At 38.8% G+C, this 16,345-nt stretch overlaps 3 protein-coding genes across 5 annotated transcripts; 1 reads left to right on the top strand and 2 right to left on the bottom strand.

The window, feature by feature from the left end:
- Positions 285 to 4,936, bottom strand: LOC105177223 (protein IQ-DOMAIN 31-like). 3 transcript variants are annotated; one of them, XM_011100286.2, is made up of 8 exons: positions 4,710 to 4,936; positions 3,856 to 3,971; positions 2,998 to 3,276; positions 2,503 to 2,703; positions 1,938 to 2,015; positions 867 to 1,763; positions 703 to 829; positions 285 to 621 (listed from the first exon to the last, which is right to left on the bottom strand). In XM_011100286.2, exons 2-8 carry the CDS (start codon positions 3,928 to 3,930, stop codon positions 590 to 592), a joined length of 1,689 nt encoding a protein of 562 aa, XP_011098588.1. In that variant the 5' UTR covers positions 3,931 to 3,971; positions 4,710 to 4,936; the 3' UTR covers positions 285 to 589. The 3 variants fall into 3 exon arrangements, with proteins under 3 accessions (XP_011098588.1, XP_020554835.1, XP_020554836.1); XM_020699176.1 differs by lacking the exon at positions 4,710 to 4,936 and adding an exon at positions 4,498 to 4,652; XM_020699177.1 differs by lacking the exon at positions 4,710 to 4,936 and adding an exon at positions 4,302 to 4,466.
- Positions 7,724 to 12,872, top strand: LOC105177222 (translation factor GUF1 homolog, mitochondrial). Its single transcript, XM_011100285.2, has 11 exons — positions 7,724 to 8,118; positions 8,745 to 9,474; positions 9,687 to 9,843; positions 9,912 to 9,966; positions 10,799 to 10,866; positions 10,949 to 11,053; positions 11,171 to 11,242; positions 11,827 to 11,940; positions 12,107 to 12,247; positions 12,329 to 12,388; positions 12,478 to 12,872. The coding sequence occupies exons 1-11, from the start codon at positions 7,792 to 7,794 to the stop codon at positions 12,641 to 12,643; spliced, it is 1,995 nt and encodes a 664-aa protein (XP_011098587.1). The 5' UTR covers positions 7,724 to 7,791; the 3' UTR covers positions 12,644 to 12,872.
- LOC105177346 (probable WRKY transcription factor 72) lies at positions 13,468 to 15,766 on the bottom strand. The gene is made up of 4 exons (XM_011100469.2): positions 15,635 to 15,766; positions 14,975 to 15,526; positions 14,760 to 14,873; positions 13,468 to 14,565 (listed from the first exon to the last, which is right to left on the bottom strand). The coding sequence occupies exons 1-4, from the start codon at positions 15,719 to 15,721 to the stop codon at positions 13,879 to 13,881; spliced, it is 1,440 nt and encodes a 479-aa protein (XP_011098771.1). The 5' UTR covers positions 15,722 to 15,766; the 3' UTR covers positions 13,468 to 13,878.

Raw genomic sequence — 16,345 nt, 5'->3', positions numbered from 1 at the left:
ACATTTTCATCAAGAAATTAGGATACCTTCCCCACCCAAAATAAAGACCAATATGACATTTTCTCAACTTTTAAGGGATTTAGAGTAAATAAAATAAAATAACATTGTAGCCAAATTTTCATGAAAAAACGGTCAAATGACTCGGTAGAAACAGATTTTAAAGTGAAGAACTAAAGTGATTCTAAAAACAAATTTAAGGAACCAACCACCATATTTACCCAATTCTTATAAACATCCAATAAGGAGTAGATCATGTTGGTATAATTGAGCAACACCAACTAATATAACGACAAACCGTGGACTTTTTATGAAGTACAGAAAAACATGGACAGTTTACAATGCAGACGACTGTAAGAGAAATATCAATTGAAACTATAAGCACCCAACTGATTTTTAAATTAGTCAACACACATTCTTCATCTATGACTATACATTCCTTGGCAAAACCTCAGCACTACAGAAACACAAAGCAAAAGATACCAAGATATCAAACAACTATGACTTGTCATGTCCCATGTTCCGCGTTTTACACGAAACTCTGCAGCTAATAGTCCTCCAAGCCTTCCCAATTTAGCACAACTGCCAACTCTCATCTCCTCCACCCAGGCTGAAGCACTTTATCTGAAATGTGATTCATTCGCATTCGTAAACAATAGATAAATTAAAACAAGATAAGCAAATTAATAAAATTACTCTGCTTACCATCTTTAGAGGATGTTACTGATCTGTTAGTTTTGCTGATTCCCTTGCCATTAGCTTGGACAGGCTTTTGTACCCTAGGTGACAGTGAGTTCAGTTTGCTGTTGGTAGAGGCTGGGAGAGAATGGCGGCGGGGGTAGCCGTATTCAGCCCCATCTTGAATGGCGACGGGTGTAGCCGTATTCAGCCCCATCTTCACCAAGTTTAGTAGATCCTTGAGCTCTAAGCTTGGCCTTTGCTGATTCAGTGGCTGCCATATAACTTGGCACGCTTGGGGAATTCTGTGAGATATTTTCAGGATACTCCTGCTTAGCAGGAAGCGATCTCCTTTTCCGGACTTTATTATTCTCTTTGCCACATTGTTCTTCCTTACAGCTCAATTCATCATTCAACGTCAGATTAGAATCCATCTTCACACCATTCTCTGAGGAATGAGTCTCAGCAACTGGATAGTTATCATGTGGCAGATCAACTGGCTCTTCCGTTGCTGTCTTGGAAGGAGATTCAAGCAATTCCATTTTACCAACCCCAACATCTGAAACACATGGATTTTCAGAAGAAATCACAATTTCCTGCTCCAAGACATCAGCAGTTGCAGAATTCGTTACTGTTTCTACACTCTGAACTGGCTGTGGATTCTCAGTTTCTGTCCCTGATTTCTCAGGAGCTGCCGCTCCAGACGCTGAAACCTTTCTCAAGCTGCGTTTGACCCTCTCAAGTTCATTCTGGGGTTGCTCTTGGACCAACTCTGTCTGACTATTTGCAACTTTCCTGGGGTTGCGTTTAAGTTTATCCATTTCAGAAGAAGGTAAAGCACCATTTTCGCTGTTTGCCACAGTTGAAGCCTTTCGGATAGTCCTTTTTGATTTTCCAATTTCAGGCTCAACAATTTGTCCACCACCTTGCTTTTTTTGAGGCTTTGCCTTTATCATTTTGTTGGTCCGCGCAGGTGGTGCCCAAAAGTGAGATGTTGACCAACGCTCAAGCCAGTTCCAGGCTGAATTTGGTTCAGCCAGTTCATATTGAAGACTCAGGGGCATAGCAGTTGGCAATGTGGCAACAAGCTGAACAAGCAAATAAAGTACATCACAAGGTTCTTATTTGAAGGGAGAAATAAGAACGGAGAATCTAAAGTATTTCCCGAATTATAAATGAAAGGAAGGAAAGATTCTCAGGTTTAATCAGGTAACATTATCATGTAAAGAGCAGAAGATTATGTCATGTAAACAAAATCCAACCTTGCAGACAAAGGTGTTTGTTGCTAGTTTTTGTGACCCGAAAAATGACTTTGCTCCAATGTCCACCTGTTTAGCATCCTGTCGATACATAGAATGATGTATACTTTTACTAAGAAGCACAAAAAATCTTTGCAAATAAAAGTTTCAGTATAAATACTTCTTAAGAAGAAACCAACAAAACAACCAATACATATCAAAGAGGCACCAAAGCTAGGATGATAGATGAGAGGAAAAAGTTGACACCGAAAAGTCTATCATAACATGATATGAGCCAAAAAGAAAGCAGAATAGCTGTTGAAACCCAAGGATAAAAAGCCTGATTTATCGAAACAGGTTATTGATGTTAGCCACACTACTGAATCAATATAACAGCAGTAAAATATTAGTAGTGAATTAAGTCAATCTCTACTCAACTTAATAGCTCTGCACTCACCATGAAGAGAGTAAATAAATAAAAATCAAAGGCAGACACATAAAGGAAGATATTTCAAAGTCCTTCTCACGTCTAACAGAAAGAAAGATACAGTAAGAATGGCAGATCAATCAGGTAGAAAATCAGAGTTACCTGTTCTCCCATATTGTACTTTTTTAGCACTTGAGGCTCAGCACCTGAGAGTCTAACCTTTCGTCCACGAGCCAGTGCCTGGAATTTAACAACTGCTTGCATGCACCGCAAAGTGGCAACAGCTTGTCTCCTGACCAGATGTCCACGAATAAGAGCTTGTAGCCTTATGATACCCTTGAGAGCACGAAAAGCGCGACGAGCCTGTGGGCAGGGTTGAAAGACGGTATAAGTCAAAGTAAATCATAGTAACAAGGCAAAATTATATGCATGCCCACTGAGAATATTCACATGTCCCCATTTATACAAGAGCTTGGGTGGCAAGTATCCATGCTTGGATGGGTATTTCCTTAATGGTTTACCATTCTCATTGAAGAATGCAAGATGAAAGTCTAGTCGACGAGCTTCAGAATGTCAACAGAAATCCTCTCACTGGATGAAAAAGGTAGAGTTATATACTAAGCAGCACTATCAATATGCAATGCCAGAGAACGTTACCAAGTAGCCCCTAAAGGCTGCTTGTGCTTTTGTGGCAGCTTGATCTTGTCTTCTATTCTCAGCATCATCTACTGGAGGAAAAGCATCTTTACTTTGTGAATCTACACCTGGATGTACAGGAGATGAAGCAATACTATCACATGGAGAGGTTCCCTTCTCAACTTGCAAGGTCTCCACACCACTCTCAGTTAACTGAAATGTGTCTGATATTACAGGGGACTTTCCAGCTTGATCCTCTAGTGGTGTCTTCGGAGAATTCTTCTTATCAGGGACAACATTCTTCATATACAATGGCAATTATTATCAGCATAGTAGGTTTACAGCACGCAGGAAAATTAGCGGAGAATATAAATCACATCTTCAAGCAAACAGAATACTCAGAAAGCTGATTGGAAGTACTATATTTCCGTAGATCAAGCAGCAGAAATAGAAAATCAGTGAAATTACAATTTTAAGTTCAATAGATGTAAAATTTCCAATAATTTTCACTCAGCAATAGTATCGACAAGCCCCAGGTACTCGCACATTTTAAACGGACCACACTAAACCAAAGAAAATAGAATTAACAATACAAGATTTTAGCTGGGAGGTCATCAATTGAACTTCACACAAACTAAATTGATCTGTGACAGTAGCAGCAATCCTGGTGGTTTAGTGAATAAAGACATTGAGAAATGTTCAGAACAAACCAAGTCAACACCACAAGGATGATAATAATGATAAAAAAATCCAGAAAAAAGAGGGTTATTTAGACCATGGAACTAAAATCAGCCTCAAATTATGAGAAAGCAACACAAGTAAAAAAGACATTAACAGCTTAGACAAAAATATTGATAGCTAAGTCAACCAATTTCTTACTCTGGATAAATTAGATTTAGAATGCTTCTTTCCAAAGAGTACAGTCTTGATCCATTTTCCAGCAGACTTCCCCATAGCACTCCACTGCTATCGACCACGGCAACCCAACTTAATCCCTGCATTTTCACAAGAAAAGTGCCCATAAGCCACAATGACACAGAGATGAATGTAGGAACCAAGATGTAGAAAAGAAGAAGCAAAAAAACTGTTTCCGGGAAAGAACAGAAGTGTAATATGAAAAATTGGCGATGTTCATAAATCAAAAGCAAAGTGACTGAGGAACTCAACAAAGGCACACATAAAAAAGAAATCAATTTTATTAATCCAAAATCCCACCACTTATTCGACAAGAAAAATCTCCCATTTTTCTGATAGATAGAAAAACGATAGAAGAAAATAACAAGAAAAACAACTGTCAGAAGTTAACAACTAGAAGCAAAGTTCACCTCCAGACAAACCAAAAGGACCTTTCGCACAAAAGTGTTAGCAAAAGTTCAAAAATTCAGCGAGATCCGCACAGAACCCACAAAATATACAAGGCCCTATAAATACGTAGGCTGATGCAGAATCAAAGAAGCTCGGAAAAAACACAACTGAAGTGGATTTTCGAGCAATGTGATTCAGATCTAGCATTTTCTATACCTGAAAAAGAAGGGTCTTTCTCAACCTAAGATTCCAAGCTACACATTTCTTGAAAAACCCACAAATTCTAAAGAGAGAGAGAACCCCAGTTGAGGAATATAAAGAAGAAAGGAAAAATCTTTGGGGGAAAAAGATGTGGAGAAATTTCAAGTGAAAAGATTGATTGAGATGGAAGTAAACATAACGAGAAAACTGCAGCGACAGGCCCATACCTAGTGAGTTGGTTTCATTCACTCATGGCAACGAAAATGGACCCCTCCTTCCCTTCTCTCAGCTCAGTCACTCCACTGTTTCTTTCTTTCCTTCAATGATATTTACGATTTTACATTAACTTTCTCTCTCTAGGAAGCACAGAAATGGAGAGAGAATTATACACACACAATAGAGTATGTGCAGTAGTGTATATGGGAGCGTTGGGAATGAATGAGTAGGCCTGCAGTCATACAGTGTCTTTTAGTAAAGTTGGTGAGTGTGCCATATGATATTTTAGGAAAGAATTTGAAAATTTCCGGGTCTCGGAACGATGCCGTATTATCTCTAAAACATAAAAGCGCTGTCAAGACATAGTTCCAGATAACTTTTTTCGTTGATATTGGTTTTGGTTAAATTTTGTGTAGTAAAAGCTGCACGGAATTATTAGTTCCACACTGTACTTTTGAGAAATGAACTCCATTCATTCAATTCCTCAGTGTCTTTGTGTATTGAGGAAAATAAGAAAAGACATGAACCGGAATTTCGTACTTGGGATTTTTGTGGGAAGGATGGATGAGGTGGTTAAATTGATTGATAGGCGGGGGGGGGGGGGGGGGGGGGGGGGGGGGGGGTGCAGGTAAGTTGTGGGGCATGTCATCAATTTTGGTTGATTAGTTGCACCAAACCAACTCCTCTTTCATTTACTGTCTGTTTATACACAACATCATTGTTTGCTTCTGCTAACAACATGAGATGGACTTTTAATTGGAGACAGGGAGTGTAGTCAGCGTATATAAATGAGAGAAGTGAGGTGGAGATGCTGTTGATTTGATTATATGATTGGAGGGAGATGTAGGAATCTTTAATAAGTAGAGAAACGGGAGAGTTGTTTGTCTGTCATAATAAGGTGAAATAATCAGAAAGATTTGAGTAGACAACACAAACAACAACTCAACAACAGCATCAAGGGGCGTGGCTTATTAAAGAAAGGGTGCGATTCCAGCATCACTCACTGTCCCATGTGAAACGGTTGGATGCACCGACACCTTCCGTCTGGGTTGAATGCTAGTGCAACCACCTCTACTCTCTCCTTCCAACTCACACACCACACATACAGGTACTGGATTTGCATTTCTGGCAGAAATTGAGAGTGGATCACAACCCGACCAACCATTCTGTTATGGGTGAAACATGGTAGAAATTCTGCCCCTGTCTCTAACAATGCACACCCTTTTAGGACTACAAAAACTGGTAGTTTAACCCACTGGTTTGAAAAGGGTCCATGTCTTCACTACAAACACAAACAGGCAGGATTCCTCAAGTTGAAGAGAAACCTCTGCCAAGATTCTTGAAAAATGTCCTATTGTCCAAAAACAACTAGCAAGCTAATTACAGCGACTCAAATCATCCACCGGAGGGAATACAGGTTGACAGCTGGAAATTATTTTTATCAAGTAATATTAGTTACTGTCTCGCAAGATAAATGGGAGAGTGAAAAAGTCCTCTACATTTTTCATTCAATCTGCTGATACAATCACATCTGCCGATGGAGCAGATGAAAGCTCAAGATAACCTAAATTCGTACTTCATATTCCTGAAAATGATTACAATAAATGTTCATAACGTTACTGACGTACTGAGGCCGAGCTCTACTGGCAAACCAACCACCCAAGACAGATATGTAGAAATGTGTTCTCTTCTACAATAGAGATTATTGCTAGTTGATAGAGTTTGTAATTTGTTAGTTAATGATTAATAACATAGTTGGTGAATTGATCGGAGGTATAAATTTGATTAATTTTATCTATATATATTATTTAAAAAAAAAAAGGCCATTCATTACAATGCTTTTTCCCAACTACAAGACTCACTCATATAGCAACGACACTAAAAGAAACATTTCACAGAGACTGAGCCATTAACCACAAGAAAGGATCTTCCAAAGCAGCTTTCTTATGTTCTGTGATCACCCTTTGCTACAACCTTTAGATGGAATGGTTAATCTGCTGTCCAGCTCTGCTCAACAATCTCCTGTTGAAATCACGCTTGTTTTCACTAAACAACCACGCGCAGCTTCAGAGTTTGCAGGTGAATTTGGATAGGGATGACAGAGCAGCGACTGTATTTGTAAAGAAGATATCAATAAGAGCAATGGTAAATCATCACTTGGAACCAAAAGACATTACACTAAAACATTGGAAGTTCCAATTATTATCCATTTCAAAACTCAACTAATCCTATGTTTCTAAGATTCTGGTTATTACTCACATAGTTTTAGGCATTGTCCATGATGACGGAAATTACATAATTACATAAATACCCCCCTATTTTTACCTATTTTTAGCACTCTACATGTACCCTATGACTGCGTAGGTGGGACCCAGTGGACAGAGACAGCAGCAGCGGTAGCAGGTCTATACAGGGGGTGACGTGGCCCGCTGTCATTGGAGCCACGTGTCACACATATAGAGGGTACCGTACAAGTATAAATAGCCTCATTTATGATTATTCAAACACGTTTTCAGCACTTACTTTTACCGCCATATTTTGTGTTCTAATTCGATCTCATTTTCGACCCCACCTTTTCTAACTTAAGCATCGGAGGGCCATCGCCGAGAGTTTACAGATTTTCTGGAGCATATCTTGACAGGGATGAAATTACATATCCAGATTATTTACAGATAGTTTAACAAGATTTTTTGCACATCATGTTCTTTTGTTCATCTTCCAGCTCCTATCTGCTACAAATGACTTACTGCCAATATCCCACTTTCTTCAAATAACTACTCACCATCTCTATCTTCTTAATATTTTTAATTTATTTAACTAAAATATGTATTTTAAAAAAATAAAAATTAGATTATTTATATTTTAAATTAATGCACACACATTTGGGTGTGAGTACACGCTAGTTATATAATAAATGATTTATTATTTTAGAAAGAATTAGTGGTGGTAACTACTTTGATCCTAGTAAAATGCGATTTTAGTCTAACTGAATAGCGGGAATAGAATATATGGCAGGTACAATATTCTTCACCCAAAGTAGGGGGCAACATAAACCCTAATTTAAACCCTCAGTTCCGAGTTAACTTCTCAAAAATGTCTTCTTTATACAAAGCCTCAAAAACCATACGATCACGTGGAATCCCTTTCAATCTTTTCTCAAGTTATTATATACCCAGAAAATTTGATTCAACCCCATATTTGAATTCATACTTGTGTTGGACTCAATGTGCTTTCTTCGGGTCGCATTTTAGGGAAGACCCTAGCATAGATTTGAGTCAATACCCTCCCGACAAAATTCGCAATTTTTCGATTATTGCCCATGTTGACCACGGCAAGTCAACCCTCGCCGACCGTCTTTTGGAGCTCACTGGGACTATTAGGAAAGGCCACGGGCAACCTCAGTACTTGGATAAATTGCAGGTTTTCATTTATATTTATGATTTTTGAGAATTTATTTGCTTAGTTAGCTTTGAAATTGAAGCGGAGTATTAAGGCGTTGTTGGCTATGTGTTATACTGTGTAGGACACGCATGTTTAAGAGAATGATTAAGCGGAAAGAAAGCTGGAATTTGATTGGTGTTATCTGTGATTAAAGATACATCAGCACTGAGCTTCTTGTAACTGCTTGCTGATTTTAAAAAAAAATTAGTTGGGCAACGGTCTATCGAAAATGTGGCAATGAGATGGGAATGTTTTTCCTTTTATTTTATTTATCTTTAGGAGGGATCAAAATGCAAGCTCAACCTTTTTGAGATAATTTTTAGTAAATTCTAGGCAATTTTCAACGCAAGAACAGAAGGCAGTAACAAGCAATCTACTTCAACTTTAAAAAGTTTCTAGGCATATTTCAACTCCATTTATATACAATGGTGTGATGGTTTTCTATCTTGATCAATACAGGATAATGATTCCAAATTTTGTAGTTTGGAGATAAAGTTATATGACCAAACTAAGCGAATAACTGAATCATGTCTACGCAGGAATATGTTTTGTTGATGTTTATACACGTGACTTGTTACTTTTTGGGATGATTTTGGTTGTCCTAGGTTGAAAGAGAGCGGGGAATAACTGTTAAGGCTCAGACAGCCACTATGTTTCATCAGCACAATTTCCTTGGTACTGACACAAAATTCTTGCTGAACCTGATTGACACACCTGGACATGTGGATTTTAACTATGAAGTGTCAAGATCTCTGGCAGCTTGCCAGGGTGTCCTTCTTGTTGTTGACGCAGCTCAAGGTGTCCAGGCACAAACAGTTGCAAACTTCTATCTTGCTTTTGAAGCAAACCTCACTATAATTCCTGTCATTAACAAAATTGATCAGCCAACAGCTGACCCAGATCGTGTGAAAGAACAGCTGAAATCTATTTTTGATCTTGATCCAAAGGAAGCTCTGTTAACATCAGCGAAGACAGGTCAAGGTCTCGAGCAGGTCCTTCCTGCTGTGATAGAGCGAATACCACCTCCTCCTGGGGATAGTAGCTCACCTTTACGCATGCTTTTGCTGGATTCTTACTATGATGAATATAAAGGAGTTATCTGCCATGTGGCGGTTGTTGATGGGGCTATGCGGAAGGGTGAAAAGATTTCTTCTGCTGCAACTGGTCAATCTTATGAAGTTTTAGATGTTGGAATCATGCACCCAGAACTGACTCAGACTGGAGTCCTTTTAACTGGGCAAGTGGGATATGTTGTCAGCGGGATGCGGTCGACTAAAGAGGCACGTGTTGGAGATACCCTTTATCATACTCGAAGCACTGTAAAGGCCCTTCCAGGTAAAGTATTTCCCATGCTTATGATGGACATGACTGATGACCCTATACCTGGAAAGGAAAACTTTTATGCAGTATTTCACTGGTAAACTTATTTTGATTAGCTACTCAAGTTGCATTGGCTGCATATGATATCCCTTGTCGCAATAGTGAATTTCCAATATCATTTGTGTACTTTCTTTTACTTAATTTTGTTTTGTTTCTTGATATTGAAGGTTTCAAGCCGGTAAAACATATGGTATTTGCTGGTCTATATCCAGCTGACGGATCTGATTTTGAAGCACTTAGTCATGCCATTGAAAGACTCACTTGCAATGATGCCAGTGTATCTGTTACGAAGGAGAGTAGCACAGCACTTGGCTTGGGGTTCAGGTGAGGACAAACTACATATATTGCTAAAGATCAATGTTTCTGTTCTGATGATTTCTTGGGTGTAACAGATGTGGTTTCTTGGGCTTGCTCCATATGGATGTTTTCCATCAACGACTTGAACAGGTTTGTTCCAGCTACTTTTTCCAATGGCTTTCTCCAGCAAGTAACAAGACATTTCCAATTTGCATAGTTTTTCAAGTAGTGGTTGCTATTTTTATTCTGTCAGGAAACACACAGCATAAGTGAATTTGCAGATTCTTTTAACATTTTATGAGTCTAAATCTATATTTCATGCTACTGTAGTAACTTTTGTGGCCCCCTCCTGTAATATACAACACTTTGAGGAAGAGTAAAAAATTTGCTACGTACTAATGAATCTTGCTATCTTGAAGTTTCATGCCATTTATGAGTTGTTAAATAGTCCTTCAGTCTAATACATTAATGATACTATAGTATATGGATGAAAATGTTCCTTCTCTAAGTTCTTCTTGAGCCAATATGCCCACCATGGGAACATACGAATTCATCAGCATGACGGGTCTTTTTCCCCCGTCTTTTGTATTTACAACTATGTACTAATCAAGCATCAGTTTGGGACACTCTGTCAAAGTGGTCATGTCTTTAGTGAAAGAATTAATTTTGCTAGGTGCTGCAGGCCAAAAATGGAGTTCTCTCTATACAACATCTGATCTCGACATAGAATCTTATCTGCTCCAACGTCCTAATCCTGTTCCCTTTCAGAAATAAATTTTGTAGACATTCTGAATACGACCCTCATTTTATTGGCATAATTGTCAAAACTTTGAGGAAAAAGCAAAAACGAGTTGTCATGCATTAACTATTGTCAGATTTTTGTTTCTGGCTAGATACGGTGAAGTAGCTGTAATCAAACTTTTTACATGAAATGGCTTTTACATTTAGAATAACTATATTTTCTAATAATGTCTGAAAACAGGAGCATGGAGCTCATGTGATTTCCACCGTTCCTACTGTGCCATATATTTTTGAGTATTCAGATGGGAGGTGTGTGGCTTATTTTCCATATTGCCGTTTGGGTTCATTTTTGTGCTATATAACAATCCATGGATTTGTCTTTTCTTAATAGTAAAGTACATATTCAGAACCCTGCTATGCTGCCTTCAAATCCTAAACAACGAGTAACAGCTTGTTGGGAACCTACTGTAATAGCAACTATTATAATTCCTAGTGAGTAAGCTCTCGAGCTCTACATGGTCCTAATTAATCCTCTTCTCAATGTCTGAATAGACCTCTTTACTCTTCAGATTCATCAATGAATTAAAAAGAACTTTACTACTATTACCTGAAGGTACGTTGGCTCCATTATTACCCTTTGTTCGGAACGGCGAGGCGAGCAGTTGGAGTACTCATTCATTGACAGGTGAAAGTTGCTAAAAGGATAAACTCCTAAATGTTTGACAATTTATTCCTTTCTCAGGTCTTGCTGAAACAATGATAAAGGTTCTCTGAAGTATTTGTCCTGTGCTAGGAGTACTTGTTTATTCAGATTCTTATAAATGTGCATCAATGACCCTTATGCAAGAAATTGGACAATTTTTTGTATTACAAAGGTCATGCTAGAATCATTTTAGTATTACTCCTAAGCAGTTTTCTTCATATTTAATTACACCAATCTGAATGGAGCCTGGGCTGAACTTAACCAAAAAGTGTTTGAAAGTTTTTGTCCTTGGCAGAGTTACAAACAGTGTCTGAAGTAAAAAGTGATGATTCCTTTTGTATAGTGGGAAGAGATGTTTGCTCTTGTGCACACACAAAGTGGAAAATAGTTTATGAGTTAATTTGGTCTCAAAACTATTGCTTGCTTGCTCATGTTGAGTGCCATGAGAATTCCTCTGAGGTGGAATCCAGTGGTCATGATTTATCTTGTATCATATGTTCATAATTACTGTGCTTATCTCTTGCTCTGCTAGATGTTTTACACTTAGAATTTTGGTTCATGTGCAGTCAAAGAGCTCTCATGAAGTACCGGTTACCACTGAGGGAAATTGTTGTTGACTTTTACAATGAACTAAAGAGTATAACTTCAGGATATGCATCTTTTGATTATGAGGAATCAGAGTAAGTATTGATTCTCTTTTCGTTTCCCGCCCTCAGACCTGACATACTTGCTCTGGCTGTCAAATACATATGAGTCCTGCCCAGCTGTCCAGTCTGCAAAGCTATATTTCCATTGAGTTGGACACGAATAAATAACGTGAGTGTATTTATAATGGGTTCTTAACAGCTACCAGGCCTCTGACTTAGTGAAACTTGATATTCTATTAAATGGACAACCTGTTGATGCTATGGCGACGATAGTTCATAGACTGAAGGCACAACGTGTTGGTCGTGAACTTGTGGAGAAGCTGAAGAAGTTTATAGACAGGTCATCCAATTCAATGTTAATTTTTCGTATTTGTGATTCTGTTTTGACACGTGCGGACTATTGTAATACTTTATTGAACAGGCAAATGTTTGAGATAACCATACAAGCAGCTATTGGATCGAAGGTCATCGCCAGGGAGACGTAAGTCTTTGCTTCTTTTCTTTTTTCTTATTTTCTTTTTCTGTTATGGATCTGACTTCTTGTTTCCTTTTTCTGGTAATGTTCTTTAGGATTTCTGCTATGAGGAAAAATGTCCTTGCCAAATGTTACGGAGGGGATGTTACTAGGAAAAGGAAATTGCTGGAAAAGCAAAAAGAAGGCAAGAAGCGCATGAAACGTGTTGGGTCTGTCGACATACCCCAGGAGGCCTTCCATGAGCTATTGAAGGGTTCTTGAAATGCAGTGTTTTGTAGAGAATTGTACTTAAACATTGTAATCATCTAAGTTTTTTGCTTTTGTAGAAGTTACTATGTGCCAAAGGCATTACATTTTTGAGTTAGCTGTGGAAAGTTGATGACATATATGACCGGAACTTGAAAGAAAGGGGGTTCACTCCTGAACAATATTCACAACATTCTTTATAAATGATGTTTGTGTTATCCAACAGTGGAAAAGTTTGGAAACTACATGGGTTGATCTTTTCTGTGCCCCTCAAAATCCGGCTTGACTAAATCCTTTTAGTATGAAACTTGACTACACCAGTTTTCTTGTGAAGGTTGAACTAGCTTTATTAAACAAAAACGCACTTGAAAGACATATAGCGAGCAGGTTTGCAGTGAGGGTATGGAGAATGGTGAGTACTGCTAATTGAACCTATCACCTGAACTTAAAGAATCTCATCTTAATGTTTGAAAATTCCCAATAGTTGGGAAAATTAAATATCAACGGCTCCTCATGAAGCTTCTAAAGGTGGGGCATTATCTTAATTATGTAAAGATTCAATGTTATATTTCTACAGTAGTCCGGTTCGATGATGATGGATTTCTAGCCAGTAACAGGGCACTGCAATTTTCAACCTCGTGGTCCAGGAAGATGTTAAAGAAAGCAGTAGTGTCACTTTTCAGGTCCATTCTTGATGGCCTTTCAATGACTTTTCTAAGTTGCTCTCCTGGAGAACTCGAGTGTAACACACTTTGTACACATTGACAGGCACACTAAAATCTTAGATTGCGGTATTAGGTGTTCATTTGTTTCTACCTGTGGATGGCATCAGCTATCAAATATTGATGGAATCTGTGTGAACCAAATGATAGTCTGTGCAGATCATTTCTGAAACCTGATGCAGTTGCTACCTACGCCTTTATTTCATTTCAATACTGATAAATACAAATCAAATATTCATTCCAGCGCTCTATATGTATGAGACTAAAATATGGAGGGCTGGAATAAATATCTCACTCTTTTCATCTCACTAAGCTGGAACACAAAACCAAATTTATTTACATTGTGTGTTCTGACGAAAACCCATGCTGGCTAATCAAGAACTCATGATCATCCCTGGTTGAAAATCCCAAAAATCCACAACCAGTTGGTTCTTGATTTTCCATTCAATAGAACTGCAAAGTGGAAACTGTTGAAGATGCAGCCTTCTAATTTATGGATTCAAAAGGTACCGATTTGTTCGAGTATGTTCAGCCAAGATTTTCCCCCTTCTCATAATTGTTCAGTTTTCCAGTACCTCCATTAGCAGCCATTGATGAGATTGCGGCTGCTATTACTGATCGAAAGCTCGGATCAGATGTGATTACCTTGGTCAACGTTTCTGTTAGAGCCTGTTGGGAGGAAGCGTGGTTAAACATTTCAAAGTAGGATTGGAACTTCAGTTCTTGGGCTGGTTTTCCGGGCAGCAAAAAATGGTGATCTTTGTTATAGGGAAATGTCCCATAAGAAGACCCTCCGCTGCCCCAAACCGTCGTTGATCCCATGTTAGAATCCACTGAAGAAAAGCTTAGGTTTGTCGTAGGAACTCTAGGATTCAGTCGAGATGTCGAGGAATACAGGCCAAAGCCACCTTGTGTGGTTGCAGGATTGGTGGTCAGATCTAGAGTTATTGTGGGGAAGGGAGCTGATGAAGAGTTGGGCAAGAAATAAGGTTGAGTTCTGGAGTTATCAAAAGGATAGAAAGTTGGTGGTCCGTAAAGATGGGTGCTTGGAGCTGCGGTGGCCGATGGCTGGGAAGTGGAGGAGCCAGAGAGGAGCATGGAAGCTGCTGCGGAGGTAGTGGAAGCCATGGCGGTGGCCGACATGGGTAGTGGGTGGTTGTGAGTGCCTTCGTAGGTTGTGATCAAGATAGACATGTCTTCCGCACATCGTTGCACCTGAAATGGAGAAAATTGGGCAAAGATCACAAAAATGCTGAGGAACAAATTCCTGGTTCTCCTCATCTTTTTTTCTATTTAGAGGGTACTAACAATTCTCTATCATATCCGAAAGTGTCTAATTAATCTTCTTATTTTCCCAATCATGGCCCAGCACTAATTACTTAGACTACATGTTGGAAAAAAAAAGCTACCTGTTTCCTGACGGGGCATGTTGGAGAAACTGTGCAGCGATAATAAGCCCGCGGACAGGGATTTCCCTTTGCAATTTTCTGCCCGTATTTTCTCCACTGGCACCCATCATTCATCTACAATAAACATGGAAAACTCCGTTATTTGATTTTTCATCAGAAAGATTAAAAATCACAACTCAATTTAAAGAAAAAAATTGCAAAACATTTGTACTTACCGTTGGGGTATCGCATCTTGCTCTTACACAAACTCTTGCTCTCTTCACGCTTGTCTGAGAGAGTTCATCATCCCCACTTCTCTGCGTCTTCAAACCATTACCCGGTGGCCATTTTTCTCCTGCCTTATCCTCTTCCTTTTTACCTGTGAAGCTACAATTATCAGGGCCTGGATTCTTTCTGAAAGCCATGGAGCCATCATCAGTTTCCAGCCGTCCAAGGCTGTAGTCCATTCCAAGCTTAAGTTCACCATTTTCACAGATAACTTTGCAGCAGCTGCTACTGCTACCACTTGCAACATGAACATCTTCCTTTTTGGGCTCAACACTTGTTCCGAGGCGAAGAGATACGAGTTCTTGTTCTTGATCATCCTCAGCAGGTGCAACGATAATCGGGCTTCCGTTTTTCTTGGACTCTTGCTGGAAAATATCGACGAATCGCATTTCCAGCGCCTTGTAATCCTTCCCTATTTGTTGCAGCAGGTTTTTCAGTCTCAAGTTTTCTTCTCTGACTCCTCTCAGTTCTGTCTCAGTCGATTCGATTTCATCATCTCCCTGCATGATCAAAGTAGAAAACAAAAGAAAGTTAGGAAAATAAAGGGATTGCAGATCATGTGGAGAGCGATGCATGAACATCGAAAAAACTCGAAATATTTTCTCTACCTTAATAACATCTTCACTGCTTTTGCAGGTTCCATTCATGTTTATCCTTTCGTCATCACTTACTTTACATCCCATCACATCTCCCATTGCTGAGAAGAACTCTCTCTCTCTCTCTCTCTCTCTTGCCAGGAATTTGTATACTTTGAATTTTCACTGCTTTTGCAGGTTCCATTCATGTTTATCCTTTCGTCATCACTTACTTTACATCCCATCACATCTCCCATTGCTGAGAAGAACTCTCTCTCTCTCTCTCTCTCTCTTGCCAGGAATTTGTATACTTTGAAATGTGCTCAACTTGTATGCTTCTTATACAACAAAGTCTTTATCTAATCAACGTGGTTCTTTCATATTTAATCCTTTATTTATGTGATATTAAATCTTAAGTCCTATGGCCATTGTAAACACACAGAGAGAGATTTCAAAATGTCAACTGTTCGCCTACATAGCTCATAGCATCATCATACCGGATATTTTTATCACACATGGAGTTGAAAATTTATTGAGGAGATTCTTTGTTATTTACATTAAATTATCGAAGAATTGACTTCAAAAACACTGGTGACAGATGGGGTTGTGGACTTTGTAGCGGAGCAACGGATAATACGGCAGTCATCGTCTACTACCTTTAATATCATGCATTATTTATCTCTTCAAACTTGGAGTTTAGTACAACATAAGTTTGAAGCATTCACATTGTTAGTACAAGGGTAA

This window comes from Sesamum indicum, linkage group LG15 (assembly GCF_000512975.1).
Source record: "Sesamum indicum cultivar Zhongzhi No. 13 linkage group LG15, S_indicum_v1.0, whole genome shotgun sequence".
NCBI classification, from domain to species: Eukaryota; Viridiplantae; Streptophyta; class Magnoliopsida; order Lamiales; family Pedaliaceae; genus Sesamum; species Sesamum indicum.
Note: the sequence above shows the minus strand (reverse complement) of the source record. Positions and strands in the feature narration are given on the sequence as shown.

Excerpts from the sequence above, each read along its gene's own strand:
- LOC105177223 (XM_011100286.2), bottom strand. The coding sequence starts at position 3,930 with ATGGGGAAGTCTGCTGGAAAATGGATCAAGACTGTACTCTTTGGAAAG. Across the intron at positions 830-866 it reads CTGAATACGGCTACACCCGT|CGCCATTCTCTCCCAGCCTC; the intron begins CGCCATTCAAGA and ends GGCTACCCCCGC. Across the intron at positions 622-702 it reads AGTAACATCCTCTAAAGATG|ATAAAGTGCTTCAGCCTGGG; the intron begins GTAAGCAGAGTA and ends ATCACATTTCAG.
- LOC105177222 (XM_011100285.2), top strand. The coding sequence starts at position 7,792 with ATGTCTTCTTTATACAAAGCCTCAAAAACCATACGATCACGTGGAATC. Across the intron at positions 11,243-11,826 it reads GAGTACTCATTCATTGACAG|TCAAAGAGCTCTCATGAAGT; the intron begins GTGAAAGTTGCT and ends GTTCATGTGCAG. Across the intron at positions 11,941-12,106 it reads TTTGATTATGAGGAATCAGA|CTACCAGGCCTCTGACTTAG; the intron begins GTAAGTATTGAT and ends GGTTCTTAACAG.
- LOC105177346 (XM_011100469.2), bottom strand. The coding sequence starts at position 15,721 with ATGGGAGATGTGATGGGATGTAAAGTAAGTGATGACGAAAGGATAAAC. Across the intron at positions 15,527-15,634 it reads GCAGTGAAGATGTTATTAAG|GGAGATGATGAAATCGAATC; the intron begins GTAGAGAAAATA and ends TTGATCATGCAG. Across the intron at positions 14,566-14,759 it reads CATGCCCCGTCAGGAAACAG|GTGCAACGATGTGCGGAAGA; the intron begins GTAGCTTTTTTT and ends TCTCCATTTCAG.